Source organism: Hypanus sabinus, chromosome 7 (genome assembly GCF_030144855.1).
Source record: "Hypanus sabinus isolate sHypSab1 chromosome 7, sHypSab1.hap1, whole genome shotgun sequence".
Classification (NCBI taxonomy): domain Eukaryota; kingdom Metazoa; phylum Chordata; class Chondrichthyes; order Myliobatiformes; family Dasyatidae; genus Hypanus; species Hypanus sabinus.
Genome location: NC_082712.1, coordinates 129,423,061 through 129,450,127, shown reverse-complemented (window position 1 = coordinate 129,450,127; position 27,067 = coordinate 129,423,061). Strand labels below are relative to the sequence as shown.

Below are 27,067 nucleotides of genomic sequence, written 5' to 3'. Positions count from 1 at the left end.
AAGTAGACCATTCGGCCCTTCAAGCCTGCACCGCCATTTTGAGATCATGACTGATCAATCACTATCAATACCCTGTTCCTGCCTTGTCCCCATAACCCTTGATTCCCCTATCCATAAGATACCTATCTAGCTCCTTCTTGAAAGCATCCAGAGAATTGGCCTCCACTACCTTCCAAGGCAGTGCATTCCAGACCCCCACAACTCTCCGGGAGAAGAAGTTTCTCCTTAACTCTGTCCTAAATGACCCACCCCTTACTCTCAAACCATGCCCTCTGGTACCGGACTCTCCCAGCATCTGGAACATATTTCCTGCCTCTATCTTGTCCAATCCCTTAATAATCTTATATGTTTCAATCAGATCCCCTCTCAATCTCCTTAATTCTAGCGTGTACAAGCCCAGTCTCTCTAACCTCTCTGAGTAAGACATTACGGACATCCTAGGAATTAACCTCATGAATCTACGCTGCACTTCCTCTACAGCCAGGATGTCCTTCCTTAACCCTGGAGACCAAAACTGTACACAATACTCCAGGTGTGGTCTCACCAGGGCTCTGTACAAATGCAAGAGGATTTCCTTGCTCTTGTACTCAATTCCCTTTGTAATAAAGGCCAACATTCCATTAGCCTTCTTCACTGCCTGCTGCACTTGCTCATTCACCTTCAGTGACTGATGAACAAGGACTCCAAGATCTCTTTGTATTTCTCCCTTACCCAACTCTACACCGTTCAGATAATAATCTGCCTTCCTGTTCTTACTCCCAAAGTGGATAACCTCACACTTATTCACATTAAACACCATCTGCCAAGTATCTGCCCACTCACCCAGCCTATCCAAGTCACCCTGAATTCTCCTAACATCCTCATCACATGTCACACTGCCACCCAGCTTAGTATCATCAGCAAATTTGCCAATGTCATTTTTTATGCCTTCATCCAAATTGTTAACATAAATGGTATACAGCTGTGGTCCCAATACCGAGCCCTGTGGCACCCCACCAGTCACCACCTGCCATTCCGAGAAACACTCATTCACCGCTACCCTTTGCTTTCTATCTGCCAACCAGTTTTCTATCCATGTCAATGCCTTCCCCCCGATGCCCTGAGCTTTGATTTTACCCACCAATCTTCTATGTGGGACCTTATCAAATGCCTTCTGAAAATCGAGGTACACTACATCCACTGGATCTCCCCCGTCTAACTTCCTGGTTACATCCTCGAAAAACTCCAACAGATTAGTCAAGCATGATTTACCCTTGGTAAATCCGTGCTGGCTCGGCCCAATCCAATCACTGCTATCTAGATATGCCACTATTTCATCCTTAATAATGGACTCTAGCATTTTTCCCACCACTGATGTCAGGCTGACAGGTCGATAGTTCTCTGTTTTCTCCCTCCCTCCTTTTTTAAAAAGTGGGATAACATTAGCCATTCTCCAATCCTCAGGAACTGATCCTGAATCTAAGGAACATTGGAAAATGATTACCAATGCATCCGCAATTTCCAGAGCCACCTCCTTTAGTACCCTAGGGTGCAGACCATCTGGCCTTCAGTCCCATCAGTCTTCTCATCACCGTTTCCTTCCGAATGTCAATCTGTTTCATCTTGGTCCATCCATACATCTGGGAGATTGCTTGTGTTTTCCCTAGTGAAGACAGATCTAAAGTACTTATTAAATTCTTCTGCCATTTCTCTGTTTCCCATAACAATTTCACCCAATTCATTCTTCAAGGGCCCAACATTGTTCTTAACTATCTTCTTTCTCTTCACATACCTAAAAAAGCTTTTGCTATCCTCCTTTATATTCCTGGCTAGCTTGCGTTCGTACCTCATTTTTTCTCCCCACATTGCCTTTTTAGTTAATTTCTGTTGTTCCTTAAAAATTTCCCAATCATCTGTCCTCCCACTCACCTTAGCTCTGTCATACTTCCTTTTTTTTTTAATTGCTATGCAATTTCTGACTTCCTTTGTCAACCACTGTGGTCCCTTTCCCCCCTTTGAATCCTTCCTTCTCTGAGGGATGAATTGATTTTGCACCCTGCGCATTATTCCCAAGAATACCTGCCATTGCTGTTCCACTGTCTTTTCTGCTAGGATATCCATCCAGTTAACGTTGGTTAGCTTCTCCCTCATGTCTCCATAGTTTCCCCTGTTCAATTGCAACACTGACACCTCTGATCTGCCCTTATCCTTCTCAAATTGCGGATAAAAACTTACCATATTATGGTCACTACCTCCTAATGGCTCCTTTACTTCAAGATCGCTTATCAAATCCTGTTCATTACACAAGACTAAATCCAGAATAGCCTTGTCCCTGGTCGGCTCTCGTACAAGCTGTTCCAAGAATGCATCCCGTAGGCATGCTACAAACTCCCTATCCTGGGGTCCAGCACCAACCTGATTCTCCCAGTTCACCTGCATGTTGAAATCCCCCATAACTACTGTGACATTACCTTTGCCACATGCCAATGTTAACTCCCTATTCAGCTTGCACCCAATATCCATGCTACTGTTTGGTGGCCTGTAGACAACACCCATTTGGGTCCTTTTGTCCTTACTGTTCCTCAGCTCTATCCACACAGATTCTACTTCTCCTGACCCTATGTCCCCCCCTTGCAAAGGACTGGATCTCATTCCTCACCAACAGGGCCACCCCACCCCCTCTGCCCACATTTCTGTCCCTACGATAGCACGTATACCCTTGTACATTCACTTCCCAGGTCTGATCTCCCTGCAGCCATGTCTCCGTTATCCCAACAACATCATAGTTACCCATTCGCACCTGGGCTTCAAGCTCATCCGCCTTATTTCTGACACTTTGTGCATTCAGATATAGAATTTTTAACCCATTTCTCCTCTCTCTGTTTGAATTGCTGCCTATTGTGCTTAACCCAGCTCCCCGAACTCCCATCGGGCTATACGCCCCTAGAATTTTGTTGTCCTTCCTAAATTTACTTATTCTTTCAATACATTTAACTCCATGTTCCGTCAGACCATCCCTCTGTACATGAGTCCTCATTATCACTTGTTCCGCCCCACCTTCCTCTACTACACACTTAATATTCCGGAACCGTGTAGTCCCCACCTGTCCTTTATTCTTCCTCTCGCTATCCTCCCTCACATTCTAGATCCCCGCCCCCTGCAAATTTAGTTTAAACCCCCCCCAAGAAGCACTAGCAAACTTCCCTGTAAGAATGTTAGTACCGCTCCAGTTCAGGTGTAAACCGTCCCTTCGGAACAGATCCCACCTTCCCTGGAACAAAGCCCAATTATCTACAAACCTGAAGCCCTCCCTCCTGCACCATCCTCTCAGCCACATATTAATCTTTATAATCCTTCTGTTCCTTGCCTCACTCGCACGTGGCACAGGTCGCAATCCTGAGATTGTTACCCTGGAGGTCCTGCTCTTCAGCTTCGCACCTAACTCCCTGAACACCCTACGCAGGACCCCCTCACTCATCCTACCCACATCATTGGTCCCTACATGGACCACAACATCTGGATTCTTGCCCTCCCTCTCGAGAATAACCTGCACCCGATCTGAGATGTCTCGGACCCCGGCACCAGGGAAGCAACATACCATTCGAGACTCCTGATCATCCCCACAAGATCTCCTATCTGCCCCCCTGACTATAGAATCCCCTATCAATACCGCTCTCTTCTCTTCCCTCCTCCCCTTCCTAGTGAAGGGTCCAACCTCAGTGCCAGAGACAGGACCACTGCAGCTTGTTCCTGGTAGGTCATCCCCACCAACAGTATCCAAAACGGTATACTTATTTTTGATGGGAATGGCCACAGGGGTGCTCTTCTCTCTCTGTCTGCTCCCCCCTGCCTCTCTTGACTGTCACCCATTTGCCTACCTCCTGTCTTTTCGGTGTGACTGCCTCCCGATAACTTTTATCTATCTCTGCCTCTGCCTCCCGAATGATCCGTAGTTCATCCAGCTCCTGCTCCAATTCCCTAACTCGGTCTGATAGGAGCTGCAGCTGGATGCACCTGTTGCAGGTGTGGTCATCAGGAACAACTGTGTTGACCCTGACCTCCCACATACTGCATACGGAGCACACCACTGCTCTAACTGTCTCCCCCACTACCTGATCCTAGATTAGTCAGAATAAATGAAAAACAGGCTTCTTGTCGAAGTCCTCTTGCACCGAAGCCTGCTGAGCCAGCACTCTGCTCCTACGCACTCCGCTGCCCGCTCCTGAAAGTGGGTCGCTTTTTAAAGCCCGCGCTCGTCGCTGACGTCACCTGCGCTTGTGCAGCTTTACCTTCCTCCTCAGGTATTCTCCAGGTAGGTCCGAGGGTCTACTTGATAAGTAATAACTATCAAGAACTTGAGATGAAGAGTCCTTGAAAGTGAGTCCATTGGTTGTGGGAACATTTCATTAACAGGGCAAGTGAAGTTATATCTTTTGGTACCAAAGCTTGATGGTTTATGGGTAATAACAGTTCCTGAACCTAATGGTGTGAGTCCTGAGGCTCCTGTACCACCTTCTTGATGGCAACAGTGAGAAGAGAGCCTGTGTAGTGGGGAGTCTAGTCATGGATGCTGCTTTCCTGCAACAACCCTCCCATGTTCATGTACTCAGTGGTGGGGATGGTGATGGTGATGGACTGGGCCGCATCCACTAATTTTGTAGATTTTCTGTTCAAGGACTTTTGTGTTCCTGTACCAGGCTGTGACACAGCTAGTCAATATGCTCTCCACCACACATCTATGGAAGGTTGTCAAAGTTTTAGATGTTATGCCAAATCTTTGCAAGTTGCTAAAAAAGCATGCTGCTATGTTTTCTTCATAATTGCCCTTACGTACTGAGCCCATGACGAATCCTCAGGAATTTAAAGTTGCTGACCCTCTCCACCTCTGAGGACTGGCTCATGGACCTCTGGTTTTCTCCTCCTGAACAGAATAATCTGCTCCTTGGTCTTGTTGAGGTCATTGTGGCACCACTCAGTAAGATTTTCAATCTCCCTCCTATATGCCGATTCATCATCACCTTTGATTTGGCCTATGACAGTGGTGTTGTCAGCAAATTTGAAAATGGCATTGGAGTTATGCTTAGCCACACAGTCAGAAGTGTAAAGCGAGTAGAACGGGTGGCTAAGCACACAGCCTTGTGTGCTCCTGTACTGATGGAGATTGTGGAGATGTTGTGCCAATTCGAACTGACTGGGGTCTGCAATTGAGGAAGTAGAGGATTCAGTTGCTCAAGGAGGTACCGATGCCCAGTTCTTGAAACTTATTGATTAGTTTTGAGGGGATGATAGTACTGAATGCCACCAGATGGTGATCTGGAGCACGTTCTTTCGTGATGACTTCCTTCTGCAAGTCTATTTCTAATTCTTCATGCCTTGCCTTTTGGCCTGGACAAATTAATGCTGTGATCTCGTGGACTAAAGTTGGAAACTAATTGGTAATAAGTATATAAGTTCTTTATAAGTATATTGACTTAGAACAAAAAGCTGCGATGTTATTGGAGCATAACAATTGAGCATAACATCTTCAGTAGTACTTGTTGGTTATTCCACAAGAATTGTTTTTCGATTAGGCCTAAAATTATTTTTTTGTCTGGTATGGCAGGTTGGGAAGATGATGAATAACCTGGAGAGATTCCAGATGACAAAACTAAGGCCATTTCGGGAGAAACTACAGAAACTGTACATCAGTACAAATGTGAGTCTGAGCAATTGCATACACGATGATGGTGTCCTGGTACAAGGGATTGAATTATTTTATTCATTAATGTATTGGGTGCCATTTTCATTGATACTTAATATCAAGGGTATGTAGTTAACTCTTTGGAGTTGATCGTTGCCCAAGAGTTGGGTAATGTGAATATTACTTATGGAAAATAAAGGCATTGATTTTTGCATATGTTGAACTAAGAGGACTTATTGTAGCTGCTCATTACCTGGGATGTTGAGAATGGAATTGAGCATTGTGCAAATATCCTCATCTCATATCCTCATTTCCCATCTCCATTGTAATGAGGATCATACTGTGAGAAATCTGAAGGAGGTTGGCATTCAATATCCAAAACCCTCCTTTGTTCACTTTAAGTATGGAAATGGATAATGGTATGCTTTTCCAAATTTCCATTGTCTTTAAATGTTAAAACTTATTGATCCTAGATATGTTTTTTTTAAAGAGTCAACTGCTTTGGTTTGCAGATTGGACACCAATTAACAGATTTCCTTTTCAAAAGAATACTCATGAACCAGGTGGATTTTTGCAACAGTCTGTTTCATGATCAACATTTCTGGTTCTAGCTTTTTAATCTAAATTAATTAACTGAAGTTAAAATTCCTAGTCATTGTTGTAGAATTGTCATGTGCTCAGTTTAAACTTCTGCATTGTTAGATCTATAATATAACCATGATGTTTCCTGCAGGAAAGAAGTTGAAATAGCACTACCAAAGGTTTAAGTTGTGTCTAAAATCATTGAAAAGGAATATTTTGGTCCCAAACATTTTTTAATGTTCTTGACTTCTTTGAGGTCTGCACAAAATGCATGATCTTCACCTGTTGTTTGGGTATTAACCTGTTGTCATGTCAATTGTTAGAAAATGATTTTATAATAAGTAGCAGCAAATGCACCAATTCCATCACTGATAACTGGTGCAGACAACCCCTGTTTTATGGTAAAGGAAATTCACTTTTCTAGAATCCACAAATCACAACCCAAAAATGAGATGAGGAGTAAAATTTGCACTCCAAATTTATGTAGGTGGGGAATGAAGTAAGCTTCTTGACGGATGGTGTGGCTGTACATTACAGAAAATAATGGCACAGAGTATTTTCTATAAGTGTAAACCTTGTAACATAAGAATACAGCAAAACTACCCAAATTTCATAGTTTTATCAAAAAGCGTTATCTTCCTTTATTTCTTGGATCTCCAGCACTATTTAGGCATTCTAAAATGCAGGTATTTGTTCTCGTGATTATAAAGAGGGAAAATGCATTCATTATATTACTGCTATTGTACCATTTTGATCATTTCCCTGCCTGCTTAATTAAAAATACCTTGAAACTGAACAGTTTTGTGACTCTCAGGTGAGAAATGCTAACATTATTCCAAACCTTATTACACTGAGATCCCCACTTCCCTCATGCCCTCTCCCTGAAACATGATGCATATGGGGTTCTTCATTTCACATTCCATAGTACTACTACCTCGTTGGGCTGAGACTAGGTCACATGATGATGAAGTTAATTTCTTGTGTATCTTTGAGAAATTCAACAACATTTTAGCACATTTGCTATTTTATTATAATATTTAAAGTCTTTCACTTTCAACAATTTCAGTAGTCCTCCCTCTTCCTCACTACCGGTAAGGGGAATTGGTTTATTATTGTCACGTATACCAAGATGCAGTGAATAGCTTGTCTTGCATACTGTTCATACATATCAAATCATTGAAATAGAACAATATAAAACAATAACAATGCAAAATAAAGTGTGATAAATGTAGAAAAAGTGCAGTGCAGTTCAATAAGGTAAAAGATCATAATGTGATAGATTATTGTAAAGTCAGGCGTCCAGCTTATCGTACAAATAAAATAACAGTAGGGTAGAAGCTGTCCTTTAGCCTGGTTATATGTGCTTTCAGAATTTTGTACCTAATGGGCAACAGGAGAAGAAAGAATATCTGGGTGGGTGGGGTCTTTGATTTCGCTGGTTGCCCTGACTGAGACATAGACAAGAGTATATGGAGGAAGGGAAGTTTCCGTGATATGCTGAGCCCTATCCACAACCCTCTGCAGTTTCTTCGGGTCATATGCAAAGCAGTTGACATACTAAGCCATTACGCATCCAAATAGGATGGTTTCTATGGTGCATCGATAAAAATTAATAGGAGTCAACAGGGGGTTGCCAAATTTCTTTAGTCGCTTGAGGAAGTAGAATCAGTAACATATTCCAAAGTAATGTACAGGAAGTTCCTTTTATTTTTTGATTTTAACCAAATAGATTCTGATTTTGAACCCTCAATTACATAATCACATAATAAATATTGCAGTCACTATTTTAACCATTTTCACTATTAAACATTCTGTATGACCGTGAGCAAAAACAGGCTCTGCAATTTATTGGTTGACTTATTACCCCTCTCAACCCTATTCTCCTGCCTCTTCCCATAATTTTTGACGCCCTGACTAACCAAGAACCTAGAAACCTCTGCTTTAAATATACCCAATGATGTGGCCTCGACAACTGTCAGTGGCAAAAAATTCCACAGGCTCACCACAGGCTAGCTAAAGAGCTTCCTTCTCAACTCTATTCTAAATTGATGACCCTGTATTCTGAGGCTGTGCCCTCTGGTCCTAGACCAGTGGTTCCCAACCTTTTCTATGCCCCACACCCCTAGGAAATATTTGATTAATGTTCGTACCCCCTACAAAAGTAATATTGTGGCGACCCACTTCCCAGCGCACTCGAACCGGCTCACAAACCGGCGCGCGCCGGGATTGAGGCCAGTCTCAAAAAGGGCGCCAAGTCTGCTTCACCAGCAAGGGGAAAAGCCCGCGTGCGGGACGGGACTGTGAATACGCGCCCCCTACAGCATTCCCGCCCGGGGAGGGTGGGATCAGGAAGGCTTTAAAGCGAGGCCGCTAAGTTCGAATAAATCTTTTGCAACTGCAGCTCATCGACTGCGTGTCGTTATTTCAGCGCTGCTTGTAGCACACCACCACAATTAGTGACCCCAACGGCCCAAACGATATTTGAGCCGAAGATGAACGACGCCGCATCTGTTCATGCAGTTTCATTAAAACGGCCAAGCTTCTGGACGCTGCGACCTCACCTGTGGTTCCAGCAAGCAGAAGCCCAATTCCACATTCGACAGATAACCTCGGAGGACACACGTTACTACTACTGGTGAGCTCCCTCGACCAGGAAACAGCGGCGCAGGTTGAGGAGTTCATACAGTCTCCCCCAGCGGACGGCAAATACACGGAATTCAAAGCCCTGCTCATAAGGACTTTTGACTCTCACGGCGCAAGTGGGCTGCCCACTTACTGCACCTGGATGGTTTGGGAGACAGACCGTCATCGGCTTTGATGAACGAGATGCTGTCCCTGGCCGGAGGACACAAGCCCTACCTCATGTTTGAGCAGGCATTCCTGGAGCAGCTGCCCGAAGACATACGCCTGCTGCCGTCCGAATCGGATTTCAGCGAACCCTGGAAGGTGGCGGCCTGGGCGGACTTGCTGTGGAAAGCCAAGAAGGAGAGTGGGGCGTCTGTCGCACAGGTCACCAGGCCACGCTCCCAGCAGCAGACCAGACCAGGCACGGCAGCAGAGCCCACTAACCCTAGGGGGAGGGGTGAGGAGACCAACAAACAATGGTGCTTCTACCATCAGCGGTGGGGCGCAGATGCCCGCCCTGCAAGTTCCCAGGAAACGCCAAGGCCAGCCGCCGCTGATGGCTCCGGCGGCTGGCCATCAAGGATAGCCTCCTGTATGTGTGGGACCAGCGGCCGGGACGCCACTTTTTGGTTGACACCGGAGCCGAGTTCAGCGTCTTACCTCCGACGAGTTAGGACACCCGCAACAGGGCACCAGGTCCCACCCTGAGGGTCGCAGACGGCAGCACAGTAAGGACCTACGGCACCCGTACGGTGCGGCTACAGTTCGGCTCCAGCCAGTTCACGTGGGACTTCACATTGGCTGCCATAGCCCAACCGCTCCTGGGGGAGGATTTTTTGCGGGCTCAGCGCCTACTGGTCGACCTGCCAAGGAAGAGACTGGCCCACACCGAGACATTTCATACGTTCTCCCTGGGTGAAGCCCAGTTGCCAGCCCCACACCTAGACTCCATCACCCTGTCCGACAATGACTTCACCAGAGTCCTGGCGGATTTCCCATCGGTTCTGGCACCGCAGTTCACGGCAGCCAACCCAGGCACGGCGTACAGCATCACATCCCAACACAGGGACCACCCTTCCACACCCGTGCTCGAAGGCTTTCCCCGGACAAGCTCCGACTGGTGAAGGAGGAGTTCAAGAGGATGGAGGAATTGGGGATCATACAGCGGTCCGACAGCCCATGGGCCTCCTCCCCCCTGCACATGGTGCCCAACGCATCAGGGGGCTGGAGACCATGCGGCGACTACTGCATGCTGAACGAGGCTACAACACCAGACCGCTACCCTGTGCCGCACATATAGGATTTTGCAGCAAACCTGCACGGCGCACGGATCTTCTCCAAGGTAGACCTCGTCCAGGGATACCATCAAATCCCGATGCATCTGGACGACGTCCCCAAAACGGCACACATCACCCCTTTCGGCCTTTTCGAGTCCCTCCGCATGCCGTTCAGCCTAAAGAATGCCGCACAGACGTTTCAGCGGTTAATGGACGTGGTGGGACGCGACCTGGACTTCGCTTTCATCTATTTGGACGACATCCTCATAGCCAGCAGCAGTCGTCAGGAGCATCTGTCCCACCTCCGTCAACTCTACGCCCAACTGAGTGAATACGGCCTGACAATCAACCCGGCCAAATGCCAGTTCGGGCTCGACACCATCGACTTCCTGGGCCACAGGGTTAATAAAGACGGGGCAACCCCTCTGCCTGCTAAGGTAGACGCAGTCCGCCATTTCCCCTGACCCAACACGATCAAAGGCCTTCAGGAATTCGTGGGTATGGTAAATTTCTACCACTGCTTCCTCCCTTCAGCTGCCCGAATCACGCGCCCCCTGTTTGCCCTGATGATGGGTAATGGCAAGGACATTACCTGGGAAGAGGAGTCCGCCGCCGCTTTCATTAAAATGAAAGAAGCCTTGGCAAACGCCGCGCTGCTAGTGCACCCCAGAATGGACGTCCCTACCGCCCTCACAGTGGATGCATCTAACACGGCAGTCGGTGGGGTGCTGGAACAACTCATCGAGGGTCGCTGGCAACCCCTGGCATTTTTCAGCAAACACCTGCGACCACCCAAGCTCAAGTACAGTGCTTTCGACCTCGAACTGTTGGCGCTATACCTGGCAATCAGGCATTTCAGATACTTCTTAGAAGGTAGGCCCTTAACTGCGTTCACGGACCACAAATCGCTTACCTTTGCATTCACGAAGGTGTCCAATCCCTGGTTGTCCCGCCAGCAGCGACATCTGTCTTACATCTCTGAATACACGACAGATGTCTGGCATGTCTCGGGGAAAGGACAATGTCGTGGTGGACGCTCTCTCTCGCCCTACCATTCAAGCCCTGTCCCAAGGGGTAGACTATGAAGCAATGGTGGAGGCGCAGCAGGCAGACGAGGAGAACCCAAGTTACAGAACCGCAGTCTCTGGTTTGCAGCTCCAGGACCTCCCTGTAGGCCCAGGTGAGAGGAACCTACTCTGTGACGTCACCACCGGCCAACCCCGCCCCGTCATCCCAGCAGCCTGGCGGCAGCACGTTTTCAGCTCCATTCATAACTTAGCGCACCCCTCCATCAGGACAACCGTCCGGATGGTCTCCAACAGGTTCGTTTGGCACGGACTCCGCAAGCAGGTCAGTGAATGGGCCAAAATATGCATGCACGGCACCTCCTCACTATATTGGACCGGTTCACAAGATAGCCAGAGGCGATCCCGCTCACCGACACCACCTCCAAATCTTGCGCCCGGGCACTGATCGCCACCTGGGTATCTCACTTCGGTGTACCGGCCCACATTACCTCTGACAGAGGCGCCCAGTTCACCTCCAGCCTGTGGTCAGCTATGGCCAGCCTTTTGGGGACACAGCTGCACCACACAACTGCTTACCACCCACAGTCGAATGGACTGGTGGAGCGTTTCCACCGTCACCTGAAATCGACTCTCATGGCCCGCCTGAGAGGACCTAACTGGGTGGACGAGCTTCCCTGGGTCCTGCTCGGAATCCGCATGGCGCCTAAAGAAAATCTGCACACTTCTTCGGCCGAGTTGGTGTACGGCGCACCCCTGGTCGTCCCAGGGGAGTTCATACCAGCCCCAAGGGGGCAAGAGGAAGAACTCGCAGCAGTCCTGGGCAGACTATGCGAGAGGCTCGGTAACCTGGCCCCCATACCCACTTCGCAGCATTGGCAGAACCCGACCTACGTATCCAAAGACCTGCAGAACTGTAAGATTGTTTTTGTACGACGGGGCGGACATCGGGCACCACTACAACGGCCCTACGAGGGGCTGTTTACGGTGATCAAAAACAACGGGTCCACATTCATGCTGGACATTGGGGGGGGGGGAGGGAGAGGAGGTTTTCACGGTGGACCGACTCAAACCAGCCCATGTGGATGTGGCGCAGCTGGTCGAGATTCCGGCACCGTGGCGCAGAGGCAGACCTCCCAAACAGAGTCTATCCCAGTCTGTGGACATTGGGGGGGGTGTATCACCGGTTCTGGGGGGGGGGGGTGGGTTATGTGGCGACCCACTTCCCAGCGCACTCAAACCTGCTCACAAATCGGCGCGCGCCAGCATTGAGGCCAGTCCCAAAAAGGGCGCCAAGTCTGCTTCACCTGCAAGGGGAAAAGCCCACGCGCGGGATGGGACTGTGAATACGCGCCTCTTGCAGCATTCCCGCCCGGGGAGGGCAGGATCAGGAAGGCTTTAAAGCGAGGCCGCGAAGTTTGAATAAACCTCTTTTTCAACTGCAGCTCATCGACTGCGTGTCGTTATTTCAGCGCTTTGTGTAGCACACCGCCACAATATCACATTTGACAATGAAGAAGTCTAATTTCTAATTATTGAACCACATACAATACTGTGGGTGAACAAACTGAACTTAAAAAAATAAGCTTTTAACAGTGCATAAAATGCAAGTATGAATTGAGTAATTAGATTCTAATTTATTCAGAAAAAATTGTAAACAGTAAAATCAATCCCAATTGTGAACATTAAATTCAATGACTTCTTTGCTCCTGCTTCTCATTCATGATTTGGTCAAAACATGGATCTTTCTTGCTGACTGCGATCCACAGGTCTGGCTGTGGATTCAGGCGATTCCTAGATTTTGTCTTGATTGACAAAAGAGAACTGAATCCAGATTCACACAAGTATGTTGTTGCAAATGGAATGAGGACACGGAGTGCTTTTCCACCAAGTCTTGGGAACATATCCAGTGCTGCACACCAAAACTCCTCCAAAGTCTTGCTTTCAAATTGCATTTCAAGAGCTCGATTTGTCCGCAAATCAATAAGATCTTCCTTCAGCTCTTCATCATCAGACATTTTCTCCAAATTGTAGGAATATGGATTCATGATCCATCCTTCTGAAATCTTCCGGTCTCCAGCAGCAAAATATCCATCGAACGATTCTGACAGCATTTCCAAATGAGCCACAATTTCTTATTTATTAAATTTTTAGAAAATTACAAAGAATAAGTGTGATGATAAAATAGTAAGAAAGAGAAAAATAATATTAATCCTCCCCCCTTCCCTTAACCCTCCCCTCCTTAACCCTTCCCCCCTTAACCCTTATCTAAAGAAAGAAAAAAAAAGAAAGGAGAAAGATTGCCTGGATATCGGAGGATCCCCACATGCTCCATGGAGTTCAAAATAATTTTAATATTTATTTTTACTTTCCCCAATTACTTTATAATTTTATCTTCAAAGGACCCATGTATTTAATCCTATCTTTTGTAGGTATGGGAGCCAAATTTTCAAAAATATATCATATTAATTTCTTAGATTATATGTAATTTTTTCAAGTGGAATACAACTATATATTTCATTATTCCAACGATACATAGTTAAATATAAATCAGATTTCCAAGTAACTGCATAACTTTTTTGGCTACTGCCAATGCAATTTTTATAAATTTTTTCTGATACTTATTCAATTTAAGTTTCGGTATTGTCCCTTCAATATCTCCTAATAAAAATAATATTGGACTATGTGGGAATTGTGCTCCAGTAATTTGTTCTAATAGAAGTCTTAGATTTATCCAAAATGGTTGAATTTTAAAACACAACCAAGTAAAATGTAAAAAAGTACCAATTTCTTTATTACATCGAAAACATTGGTCAGACATATTTGAATTTAATCTATTTATTTTCTGTGGTGTTATATATAATTGATGTAAAAATTATATTGTATTAATCTAAGTCAAACATTTATTGTATTTATCATACTATCAGAACATAATCTTGACCAGCTTTTTCCATCAATTTTAACATTCAAATCAGATTCCCATTTTTGTCTTGATTTATGAATTCCTGATTTAATTGTCTGTTTTTGAATCAGATTATACATACAAGATGTAAATTTTTTAATTTTTCCTTTTTGAATTAATATTTCTACTTCACTAGGTTTTGGCATCAACATTGTTTGACCCAGCTTTTCTTGTAAATAAGCCTTTAATTGAAAATAACAGAAAAGAGTGTTGTTTGATATTTTATATTTATTTTTTAATTGATCAAGCGACATCAATATACCTCCTTCAAAACAATCACCTATATATTTAATCCCCTTTTGGAACCAATTATGTAAAAGTTTATTATCCATTGTAAAAGGAATAAGCCTATTTTGAATTAAAGTTCTTTTTGCTAATAAAGATTTCTTTATCTCATCGTCCATATTTACCTTATTCCATAAATCAAATAAGTGTCTTAATATAGGAGATTCTTTTTTTTCCTGTATCCATTTGGATTCCCATTTATACATAAAATCTTCTGGTATGTTTTCTCCTATCTTATCTAATTCTATTCTAATCCTTGCCGGTTTTCCTTCATCAAAAAAAGACGCAATAAATCTAAGTTGATTTGCTTTATAATAGTTCTTAAAATTTGGAAGTTGTAACCCTCCTAAATCAAATTTACATGTCAATTTTTCCAATGATATTCTTGACATCTTTCCTTTCCAAAGAAATTTCCTTACATATTTATTCAGTTCTTGAAAAAACTTCTGAGTTAATTGTATTGGTAAAGTTTGGAATAAATATTGCAATCTAGGAAATATATTCATTTTTACAGCATTAACTCTACCTATTAATGTTATTGATAACATCATCCATTTATCAAGATCCTCTTTTATTTTTTTTAATAATGGCAAATAATTTTGTTTATATAAATCTTTTACATCATTATCAACTCTAATACCTAAATATTTTATCCCATTTATTGACCATCGAAATTGAGTTACTAATCAACATTGATTACAATTTCCTTTGGTAAGGGGTAAAATTTCACTTTTATCCCAATTTACTTTATACTCTGATGCGTTTCCATATTCTTCCAATCTAAAAGATAATCTTTGCAAAGATTGCAATGGGTTTGTTAAATAAATCAGAACATCATCAGCAAATAAATTAATTTTATATTCTTCTTGATTAACTCTTAAGCCCCCAATGTCTGAATCTGTTCTATTTAATTCAGCTAATGGTTCTATTGCCAACACAAATAAAGCAGGTGATAATGGGCAGCCTTGTCGAGTTGACCTTGTTAAGCAAAATGGTGTTGAAATCTGACCATTTGTAACTACTTTAGCTTGAGGATTAGTATTTAAGGTTTTAATCCATTGTATGAAAGATTTTCCTAACTCATATTTTTCCAATACCTTAAATAAAAAATCCTTTTCCAATCTATCAAATGCTTTTTCTGCATCCAAAGCAACTGCCACACTCATTTCCTCTCTTTTTTGTGCCAATTGATTTATACTAAGTAACCGGGTTATATTATCCATTGATTGTTTTTAATAAAGCATGTTTGATCCATATGTGTAAATTTTGGTAAATATTTAGATATTCTATTAGATAAAATTTTTGCTACTATTTTATACTCTGTATTCAACAAAGAAATAGGCCTATATGATGTTGGTTTTAAAGGATCTCTATCTTTTTTTGGCAATACAGTTATGATCACTGTTAAAAAAAGATCGTGGGAGTTTATGCGTTCTTTCCACTTGATATATTAATTCCATAAAAGGAGGAATTAATCTTTAATCTTTAAATTTTTTATAAAATTCAGGAGGAAAACCTCTTGGGGATTTATTACTCTGAAGTGATCCTAAAGCTGCTTCAACCTCTTTTCATGGAAAGGGCATATCTAATCCTTTCCGTTCTTCCAAATTTAATTTGGGAAGGGTTATTTATGATAAAAATTTATCTCAGCAATCTTATTTTGTGATTCTGATTGATATAGTTCAGTATAAAAATTTTTTTTAAGTTTCATTAATTTCTAAAGGTTTATAAGTAACTGTAGCTACACGCAGCGCTAAAATAGCGACATGGAGTCGGTAAACTGCAGTTAAAGAAAGAGTTTTATTCGAACTTCACAGCCTTGCTTTAAAGCCTCCCTGATCCCGCCCTCCCCAGGCACGGCTGCTGCAGGGGGACGTACTCACAATCCCCTGCAGGCTTTTCCCTTTGTTGGTGAAGCAGACCTGGTGCCCTTTTGGGACTGGCCTTTGTGCCGGCGTGCTGGCTATTTGTGAGCCGGTTCGAGTGCGCTGGGAAGTGGGTCGCCACATAACCCCCCCCCCCCCCCAGAACCGGTGATACACCCCCCAATGTCCACAGTCTGGGCCGGACCCGGTTTGGGAGGTCGGCCTCTGCGCCGTGGTGCCAGAAAATTGACTGGTTGCACCAAGTCCACATGGGCCGGTTTGAGTCGGTCCACTGTGAAAACCTCCTCTCTCCCCCCAATGTCCAGCACGAATGTGGACCCATTGTTCCTGAGCACCGTAAACGGCCCCTCGTAGGGCCTTTGCAGCGGTGGTGGATGCCCACCCGTTTGTACAAACACAAACTTACAGTTTTGCAGGTCTTTGGATACGTAGGTTCGGTTCTGCCCATGCTGCGAAGTGGGTATGGTGGCCAGTTCACTGAGCCTCTCGCGTAGTCTGCCCAGGACTGCTGCGGGTTCTTCCTCTTTCCCCCTTGGGGCAGGTATGAACTCCCCGGGGACAACCAGGGGCGCGCCGTACATCAACTCGGCCTACGAGGCGTGCAGATCATCTTTGGGCGCCGTGTGGATGCCAAGTAGGACCCAGGGAAGCTCGTCCACCCAGTTAGCTCCACTCAGGCGGGCCATGAGAGCCGACTTTAGGTGACAGTGGAAACGCTCCAGGCCGTTCGACTGTGGGTGGTAGGCAGTGATGTGGTGCAGCTGTGTCCCCAAAAGGCTGACCATAGCTGACCACAGGCTGGAGGTGAACTGGGCGCCTCTGTCGGAGGTAATGTGGGCAGGTACACCAAAGCGGGACACCCAGGTGGCGATCAATGCCCGGGCGCAAGACTTGGAGGTGGTGTAGGTGAGCGGAATCGCTGCTGGCCATCTTGTGAACCGGTCCATGATAGTCAGGAGGTGCCGCGCTCCGCGTGACACTGGCAGGGGGCCCACGATATCCACACGAATGTGGTCAAAACGCCGGTGGGTGGGGTGGAACTGCTGCGGCAGAGCTTTGGTGTGCTGCTGCACCTTGGCCGTCTGCAGTGCATGCACGTTCTGGCCCATTCACTGACCTGCTTGCGGAGACCGTGCCAAACGAACCTGCTGGAGACCATCCGGACGGAAGTCCTGATGGAGAGGTGCGCTATGTTATAAATGGAGTCGAAAACGCGTCGCCGCCAAGGTGCCGGTACGGGGCTGGCCAGTGGCGACGTCACAGAGTAGGGTCCTCTCACTTGGGCCTACAGGGAGGTCCTGGAGCTGCAAACCGGAGACTGCGGTTCTGTAACTCGGGATCTCCTCGTCTGCCTGCTGCGCCTCTGCCAGCGCCTCAAAGTCTACCCCTTGGGAAAGGGCATGAATGTTAGGGTGAGAGAGCGTGTCCGTCACAACATTGTCCTTACCCGAGACGTGCCGGACATCCGTCGTGTATTCAGAGATGTAGGACAGATGGCACTGCCGGCAGGACGACTAGGGATCAGACACCTTCGTGAATGTAAAGGTAAGCGGCTTGTGGTCCATGAACACTGTGAAGGGCCTACCTTCTAAGAAGTACCTGAAATGCCGGATTGCCAGGTATAGCGCCAACAGTTCCTGGTCAAAAGCACTGTATTTGAGCTCGGGTGGCTGCAGGTGTTTGCTGAGAAATACCAGGGGTTGTCAGCGTCCCACGATGAGTTGGTCCAGTACCCCACTGACTGCCGTGTTAAATGTGTCCACTGTGAGGGCGGTAGGGGCGTCCATTCTGGGGTGCACTAGCATCGCGGCGTTTGCCAAGGCTTCTTTCGTTTTAATGAAAGCGGCGGCGGACTCCTCGTCCCAGGTAATGTCCTTGCCCGGACCCGACATCAGGGCGAACAGGGGGCGCATGATTCGGGCAGCTGAAGGGAGGAAGCAGTGGTAGAAATTGACCATACCTACGAATTCCTGAAGGCCTTTGATCGTGATGGGTCGGGGGAAATGGCAGACCGCATCTACCTTAGCGGGCAGAGGGGTCGCCCCGTCTTTAGTAATCCTGTGGCCCAGGAAGTCAATGGTGTCAAGCCCGAACTGGCATTTGGCCGGGTTAATTATTAGACCGTACTCACTCAGTTGGGCATAGAGTTGACGGAGGTGGGACAGATGCTCCTGACGACTGCTGCTGGCTATGAGGATGTCGTCCAAATAGATGAATGCGAAGTCCAGGTCGCGTCCCACCGCGTCCATTAACCGCTGGAACATCTGTGCGGCATTCTTCAGGCCGAACGGCATGTGGATGAACTCGAAAAGGCCGAATGGGGTGATGAGTGCCGTTTTGGGGATGTCGTCCAGATGCATCGGGATTTGATGGTATCCCCGGATGAGGTCTACCTTGGAGAAGATCCGTGCACCATGCAGGTTTGCTGCAAAGTCCTGAATGTGCGGCACAGGGTAGCGGTCCGGTGTGGTAGCCTCGTTCAGCCTGCGGTAGTCGCCGCATGGTCTCCAGCCCCCTGTCGCTTTGCGCACCATGTGTAGGGGGGAGGCCCATGGGCTGTCGGACCGCCGGATAATCCCCAATTCCTCCATCCTCTTGAACTCCTCCTTCGCCAGGTGGAGCTTTTCCGGGGGAAGCCGCCGAGCACGGGCGTGGAGGGGTGGTCCCTGGGTTGGGATGTGCTGCTGTACGCCATGTCGGGGCATGGCTGCCGTGAACTGCAGTAACAGAACCGATGGGAAGTCTGCCAGGACTCTGGTGAAGTTGTTGTTGGATAGCGTGATGGAGTTGAGGTGTGGGGCTGGCAACTGGGCTTCTCCCAGGGAGAACGTCCGAAAGGTCTCGGTGTGGACCAGTCTCTGCCTCGGCAGGTCGACCAGCAGGCTGTGAGCCTGCAAAAAATCCGCACCCAGAAGCGGTTGGGCTATGGCGGTCAGGGTGAAGTCCCACATGAACCTGCTGGAGCAGAACTGTAGCTGCACCATACGGGTGCCGTACGTCCTTACTGTGCTGCCGTTCACGGCCCTCGGGGGGGGGGACCCGGTGCCCTGTTGCGGGTGTCGTAACTCGTCGGAGGTAAGACGCTGATCTCGACACCAGTGTCGACCAAAAAACAGCGTCCCGACCTCTTGTCCCACACATACAGGAGGCTATCCCGATGGCCAGCCGCCGTAGCCATCACCGGTGGCTGGCCCTGGCGTTTCCCGGGAACTTGCAGGGCGGGCTTCTGCGCCCCACCACTAGTGGTAGAAGCACCAGTGTTCGTTGGTCTCCTCACCCCTGCCTCTGGGGTTAGCAAGCTCTGTGGCCAGGCCTGATCTGGTTTGCTGCTGGGAGCGTGGCCTGGTGATCTGTGCAATGGATGCCCCACTCTCCTTCTTGGCATTCCACAGCAAGTCCGCCCGGGCAGCCACCTTCTGTGGGTCATTGAAATCTGCGTCGGACAGCAGCAGGCGTATGTCCTCCGGCAGCTGCTCCAGGAATGCCTGCTCAAACATGAATCAGGGTTTGTGTCTGCTGGCCAGAGACAACATCTCATTCATTAAAGCCGATGGAGGTCTGTCTCCCAAGCCATCCAGGTGCAATAAACGGGCAGCCCGCTCACGCCGTGAGAGTCCGAAAGTCCTTATGAGCAGGGCTTTGAATTTCGTGTACTTGCCGTCTGCTGGGGGAGACTGTACGAACTCCGCAACCTGGGCCGCTGTGTCCTGGTCGAGGGAGCTCACCACGTAGTAGTAACTTGTGTCCTCTGAGGTTATCTGCCGAACGTGGAATTGGGCTTCTGCTTGCTGGAACCATAGGTTCAGTCGCTGTGTCCAGAAACCCGGCAGTTTCAATGAAACCGCATGAACAGATGCAGCGTCGTTCATCTCTGGTCCAAAAATCGTTTGGACCGTCGGGGTCACCAATTGTAGCGGTGTGCTACACGCAGCGCTAAAATAACGACACGGAGTCGGTAAACTGCAGTTAAAGAAAGATTTTATTCGAACTTAAAGCCTCCCTGATCCCGCCCTCCCCGGGCGCAGATGCTGTAGGGGCACGTACTCACAATTCCCCGCAGGCTTTTCCCTTTGTTGGTGAAGCTGACCTGGCGCCCTTTTGGGACTGGCCTTTGTGCCGGTGTGCTGGCTATTTGTGAGCTGGTTCGAGTGCGCTAGGAAGTGGGTCGCCACATAACCTTATTTACACTTGTTCTAATTGCATTTATTGTTTTAGAAGCCTTTTCTGTTTTCAACTGCCAAGCAAGAATCTTAAGTGATCTTTCACCTAATTCATAATATTTCTGTTTAGTTCTCATAATTACTTTTTCTGTACGATATGTCTGGAGTGTATTATATTGTAGTTTTTTATTAACAAGTTGTCTGCGTTTTTCTTCTGTCATACATCTTTGAGATTCTTTTTCTAACTTCATGATATCTTTTTCCAATTGATCTATTTCTGCCATGTATTCCTTCTTAATTTTAGATATATAACATAATCTGACCCCTTAAGTATGTTTTCATCGCTTCCCATAATACAATTTTATCCTCAACTGAATGTAAATTTGTATTAAAAAAAAACTGAATCTATTTTTTCATAAAATCACAAAAATCTTGAAGTTTTAATAAAATTGAATTAAATCTCCATCTGTAGATTGATTCCTCCTTATCCATCATTATCATTGTCAATATCAAGGGGGAATGATCTGACAGTATTCTTGCTTTATATTCCACACTTTTCACTCTATCCTGAATATTTTTTAATAATAAAAAAAATCAATCCTTGAGTAAGTTTTATGTCTATTTGAATAAAATGAAAAATCTCTTTCTTGGATTAATTTTTCTCCATATATCAATCGGGTTTAAATCTTTCATTAATGATAAAGTTAATTTTATTACTTTTGATTTTGTGGCAACTTTAGTTGACCTATCCAAAACTGGATCTAAACAAAAATTAAAGCCTCCACCTATTAATATTTTATCATGTGCATCAGCCAAGTTCAAAAAAACTTCTTGTATGAATTTTGCATCATTTTCATTTGGTGCATAAATGTTCATAAGAGTCCATAATTCTGATAAAAATTGACAATGTATAATCACGTATCTCCCCACAGAATCAATTACTACATTTTGTATTTTTATTGGTAAAGTTTTATTAACCAAAATTGCAACTCCTCTCGATTTTGAATTAAATGAAGCTGCAATGACGCTTCCAACCCAATCTCTCTTTAATTTCTTATGTTCTGTTTCTGTTAAATGTGTTTCTTGTAAAAAAAGCTATATCTCCTTTCATTTTCTTAATATATGTTAAAACTCTTTTTCTTTTCACAGGTCCATTAAGTCTATTAACATTAAAACTTAAAAAATTAAGTAAATTAATCATACATAATATCTTGGGAACTCTTTAAAATTCTCCATGTTGCAATCATCCAGGCAAAAAAGAAGAAAAATAGAAGAAAGGTAACTAATATACAAGAAAAAAAACAAAATACCCCCCCACTAATGTTGTGAATAAAAAGAACACAACATTATCCCCCCCCCCCCCCATTTTACGGGTCATGGCAATCGCCATGATTGTACACGTGAAACTTGCAGTCATCGATCAGGAGCTCCTCCAGCTCCCCCGCAAAAAAAATAAAGAAAATTATTAGTGAAGAAAAAAAAAGAAAATAATTAATGTCTCTACTCTCAATTAATACTTATCAACTATTTTTTTTCCCTTATAAGTGTCCGTCAAGTCCAACCTTATTTCAGTCTTCATCATTAGTCCACTTCATTTCTATAATTCTTTACTCCTCCTCGTGGACATCAGGTAATTCCTGTACAAATTTCTCTGCTTTCCGGTAGTCAACTAAAAATCTTCTTTCTTCGTTATCCAGGAAAATTATCAATTTTGCTGGGTAGCTCAATAAAAATTTATAGCCCTTTTCCCATAAAGATTTTTTCACTGGATTAAATTCCTTCCGCCTCTTCAGAAGATTGTAACTTATGTCTGGATTTAAAAAAAAATCTTTTCCCTTCTATTATCAATGGCCCATTTCTCTTCTTAGCATCTTGAGTAGCTGTCTTCAAGATCATTTCTTTATCTTGGTACCTTAAGCATTTTATCAAAATTGATCATGGATTTTGATCTTGTTGAGGTCTTAGTCTCAAAGCTCTGTGTGCTCTTTCAATTTCAATTACTTGGCTTCCTTCTTTCATTTACAAAATTTTCGGAATCCATTCTTGAAAGAATTTTATTGGATTTTCTCCCTCTGTACCTTCCATGAGACCAACAATTTTAAAATTATTTCGTCTACTAGAGTTTTCAAACGCATCTATTTTTTCCAACATCCGTTTTCTTTCTATTGTCCAGGCAAGATTATTGTCTTCTATCTTATCTATTCTCTCAGTATTTTCTTCCATTTTTACTTCCATCTCTTTAACTTTATTATGCATCTTCTTTTGTTTTTCCACCACATTATCGAGTGTATTCTGCATCCTTCTTATATCTGTTCTTATAGCTTTTAATTCATTCATCATATATATCAGGATATCTCTTATGTCTCCTTTAATCTCCTCCTTCTTTTCCTCTTCTTCTTCCCCTGTGTTTCCCAAAGAGTCTGATTCCACTTCCGATTCACTTCCAATTTCACTTCCAGCCATAGTTGGGATTTGTAGTTTTGTTAATATCTGTTCATGCATACTTGTTCCTTCGCGCATGCGTTGTTCTTGCCGTTTCTTCTTGGAGACCGCTGACATTGCTGCAACTTCCTGTCCCGCGTCATCAGAAGTGCCATGCACTTCGCCGGGAGGAGATCCAACTTGAGTCCGAGGCTTCGCCAAGATGGTTAGGCCTTTTTACCCGCCGATTTGCGCACTCTTCGAAGTAGTAGCTTTCTTCTGTTTCGGTTTACGAGCCATATCAAAAAATAATCCTGAGTTGCTTATAAATAGTTTCTAGTAGGTATTTGTTAACTCTTCTTCATTTAAACCCTATTTCATTACTTTTTACGAGGGAGCTGGATTCCCAACATCTCGACCCTATGTCATCATGTGACGCCCCCCGAGCCACAATTTCTTCACGCACAGTAGGAGTTATGGATCCAGCATCATCAACCATATCTTCTAGTGAAGGAAAATTTGAGAGACTGCCTCTTTCCATCCTTCATCGCCAAAAACGTAACTTTTCTTTGAAGGCATTCAACTTTTCACAAGGCTTCAATATGTTTATCCCTTTTCCTGGAAGAGAAACACTCAGGTCATTCATACAAGTGAAAATGTCAGCTAAGTAAGCCAGCATTTGGGCAAATTCCTGTGATTCCATTGCCCCAACCAGATCACATTCACGCTCCTCCAGAAAAACTTTGATTCTTCCCTCATTTCAAAGAAGCAGGTTAAAGTTTGTCCTCATGACAACCAACGGACTTCTGTGTGGAAAAGCAAAACTGAATGCTCACTTCCCAGATCCTCACAAAATAATTTGAAGATGTGATGGTTCAAAGCACGCCTCCTGATCCAGTTGATGATCTTCACACAAGTATCAAGGACTTTCTTCAAATTTGGAGGCAATGTTTTTGATGCCAAAGCATGCCGATGAAGAAAACAATGGGTAACTTGCAAGTCTGGAATCTCCTTTTTCATCAATGCAGAAAAGCCAGATTGATTTCCAAGCATTGCAGGTGCCCTGTCAGTGCACACAGAACCAGTGACTTTGATATCTAAATCATGTTTGGCAAAGAAGTCTTTCACCAGCTGCATCACATCCTTTGAAGTTGTGTTTGTTTTCAGATCTTTACAAACAGGAAATCTGCCTTCACAGCACCTTCATTGACATACCTCACTAATGTGATGAGTTGACTACAACTGGAGACATCAGTTGACTCATCCAACTGAATAGAGATTTCAAGAGGGCTAGCTCTGACATCTGAGATGACTTGGTCCAAAATATCTTCACTTAAATCACTGATTCGGTTGTGAATGACATTATTTGATAGGGGCACCTGTTCAAATTTTTTTCTTGCTTCTTTGCCCAGGATAGTTGTTGCCATTTCCAGTGCACGAGGCTTAATGAGATCTTCCGCAATTGTATGGGGCTTCTTAGATTTGGCCACTTTATATGCCATTTGGTATGAAGCAAGAAGTAGTGGTTTCTCAACAGAAACAAAACCTAATTTTGGAAGAGTTCCTTGTGAATCAAAACAAGCTCTTTTGATTTTCAGTGACCCAACATCAGCTCCGCCATGCTTGTTCTTGAAGTGCTCTTGAAGCTTGGATGGCTTCAGATTTGAGTTGGAAAACACAACACTACAAAGAATACACTGGGGTTTTTGCAAGCCATCATTTCCTGTTGTGCAAGTGAAACCAAAGCACACATAGTCATCATTCCATGTCCTACTTTTTGACATGATGAAGGGTTAAGGGTAAAGAGAAAAATATGAGCTAATATGAGAAAAACTATCTAATTAAGTCAGGGATGACCGCTTTACTCAACCAGACACGCCTATAGCAAAGTATCGCAAGAAATACGCTTTTGAATATTATGTTATTATAATATTATGATATTATCTGCGGTTACACCAAGATAAATCGTCAGGTGGAAATGCTAAAGGGACGCGTTGTGACTTTTTAGGCTACTCTTTACTGAATTTACACACCTATTTCCAATGATTACCAGAGATATGAACTCCCATCACGATTCAAAGTCCTTGGTGATACCTCCTCAACTAACCCAATTCAAAATTATCAATGATTTAAGAAAAAAACCTTTTACAAGGGAAAAAAAAACCTTTGAAATTCAAAAACTTCTTTAATGCATTGAGACAAATACGAATGAATGACTTCAGCTGCTTTTTATCAAAATGTGGCTTTGTAAAATTTTATAACTGAATAATTTACCTACCGTCTGTGGGTTTGGTTTTAATACAAAGTCATTGCTCGATGGTTGATTCGGGATGTATAAAGATTTTGGCATTATGAGATGACTTTTTAACTCTGAGATGTAACCTAGCTAAAATTGATGAGACTCCTCAACTCTGCGGTGTAACTCCCAAGTAACACTGATGAGAATCCTCAATGCTGACTCGGGCAGTGAGAGACTGGAGTGTGCTTGGGACAAACGTTATTACCACTTCTGAAGGCACACTGGCAGCTGGCTGAGTGATGACTCGTGACTCGTGACTCAAGGACACAAGCCACTCTTTGTTGCACCCCCTGAAATTCCATCTCGCACCCCAGGTTGGGAACCCCTGTCCTAGACTCACCCACTATAGGAAATATCCTCTCCACATCCTCTGTCTTTCCACTGCCCTTCCCTTCATTCCTGATGATGGTTTTACTTATATGCTATTATTTTTTTTCCAGACTGTACGCTTCAACATGATATCTCCACCTCTACCAAAGTGCAAATTGTCAGCTGTACAATTAAACTAGAAACCGCTCTGCTCCATGTGATGTATGGTCTTGTTTGCAATCAATGTCTTGCAAAACAATGCAATAACGTTGTGATAAATTAGTGAGTCAGCTTTTAAAAGTGACCTTTTTGGAGAAGTTTCATCCACTGGTGTTCATGCTGCATTATTTGTCATTATGTGGCACAACAATAACTATTTGTAAAGTGCTATGTCGTATTTCATGTGTTTGCCAATGTTGGCTGTTTATGTGTTAGAAGTAGCTGTCTTTACAGTCATTACTGATTCTTTATCTCTTCAGTGCTTTATTGTTCTTAAGAGGGTGGTGAATATGCCGATGTCCTCTTTGTGAAATCACCTGCATTATGGGCATAGAAGCATCTGCAAACCCAATTTCCAGAAAAGTTGGGATATTTTCCAAAATGCAATAAAAACAAAAACCTGTGATATGTTAATTCACGTGAACCTTTATTTAACTGACAAAAGTACAAAGAAAAGATTTTCAATAGTTGTACTGACCAACTTAATTGTATTTTGTAAATATACACAAATTTAGATTTTGATGGCTGCAACACACTCAACAAAAGTTGGGACAGAGGCATGTTTACCATTGTGTTACATCACCTTTCCTTTTAATAACACTTCTTAATCTTTTTGGAACTGAGGATACTAATTGTAGTAGATTTGCAATTGGAAATTTTGTCCATTCTTGTTTGATATAAGACTTCAGCTGCTCAACAGTCCATGGTCTCCGTTGTCTGATTCTCCTCTTCATGATGCGCCATACATTTTCAATAGGAGATAGATCTGGACTGGCAGCAGGCCAGTCAAGCACACACACTCTGTGTCTACAAAGCCATGCTGTTGTAGCCCATGCAGAATGTGGTCTGGCATTGTCCTACTGAAATAAGCATGGATGTCCTGGAAAGAGACGTCGCCTTGATGGCAACATATGTCTCTCTAAAATCCTAGAATACGCCTCAGAGTCGATGGTACCTTCACATACATGCAACTCACCCATGCTGTGGGCACTGATGCACCCCCATACCATCACAGATGCTGGCTTTTGCATCTTTTGCTGATGACAATCAGGATGGTCGTTTTCATCTTTGGCACGGAGAACTCGATGCCTGTTTTTTCCAAAAACTAGCTGAAATGTGGACTCATCTGACCACAGCACACGGTTCCAGTCTTTCGGTCCATCTGAGATGTGCTCGGGCCCAGAGAACTTGCTGGCGTTTCTGTATAGAGTTTATGTATGGCTTCCTCTTTGCATAATACAGTTTCAAATTGCATTTCTGGATGCAGCGACAGACTGTGTTAAGTGACAATGGTTTTCCGAAGTATTCCCGAGCCCAGGTGGCTATAATTGTAACAATAGCATGACGGTTTCTTAGGC

At 44.5% G+C, this 27,067-nt stretch overlaps 1 protein-coding gene across 2 annotated transcripts in view; it reads left to right on the top strand.

Moving 5' to 3' along the window:
* Window positions 1-27,067, top strand: part of gtf2h1 (general transcription factor IIH, polypeptide 1) — an 87,893-nt gene that overhangs the window by 58,035 nt on the left and 2,791 nt on the right. For both annotated transcript variants that reach the window (XM_059975589.1, XM_059975588.1), the window contains one exon: window positions 5,582-5,674. In XM_059975589.1, the coding sequence (XP_059831572.1) occupies window positions 5,582-5,674 (93 nt within the window). The remainder of the gene's footprint in view (window positions 1-5,581; window positions 5,675-27,067) is intronic.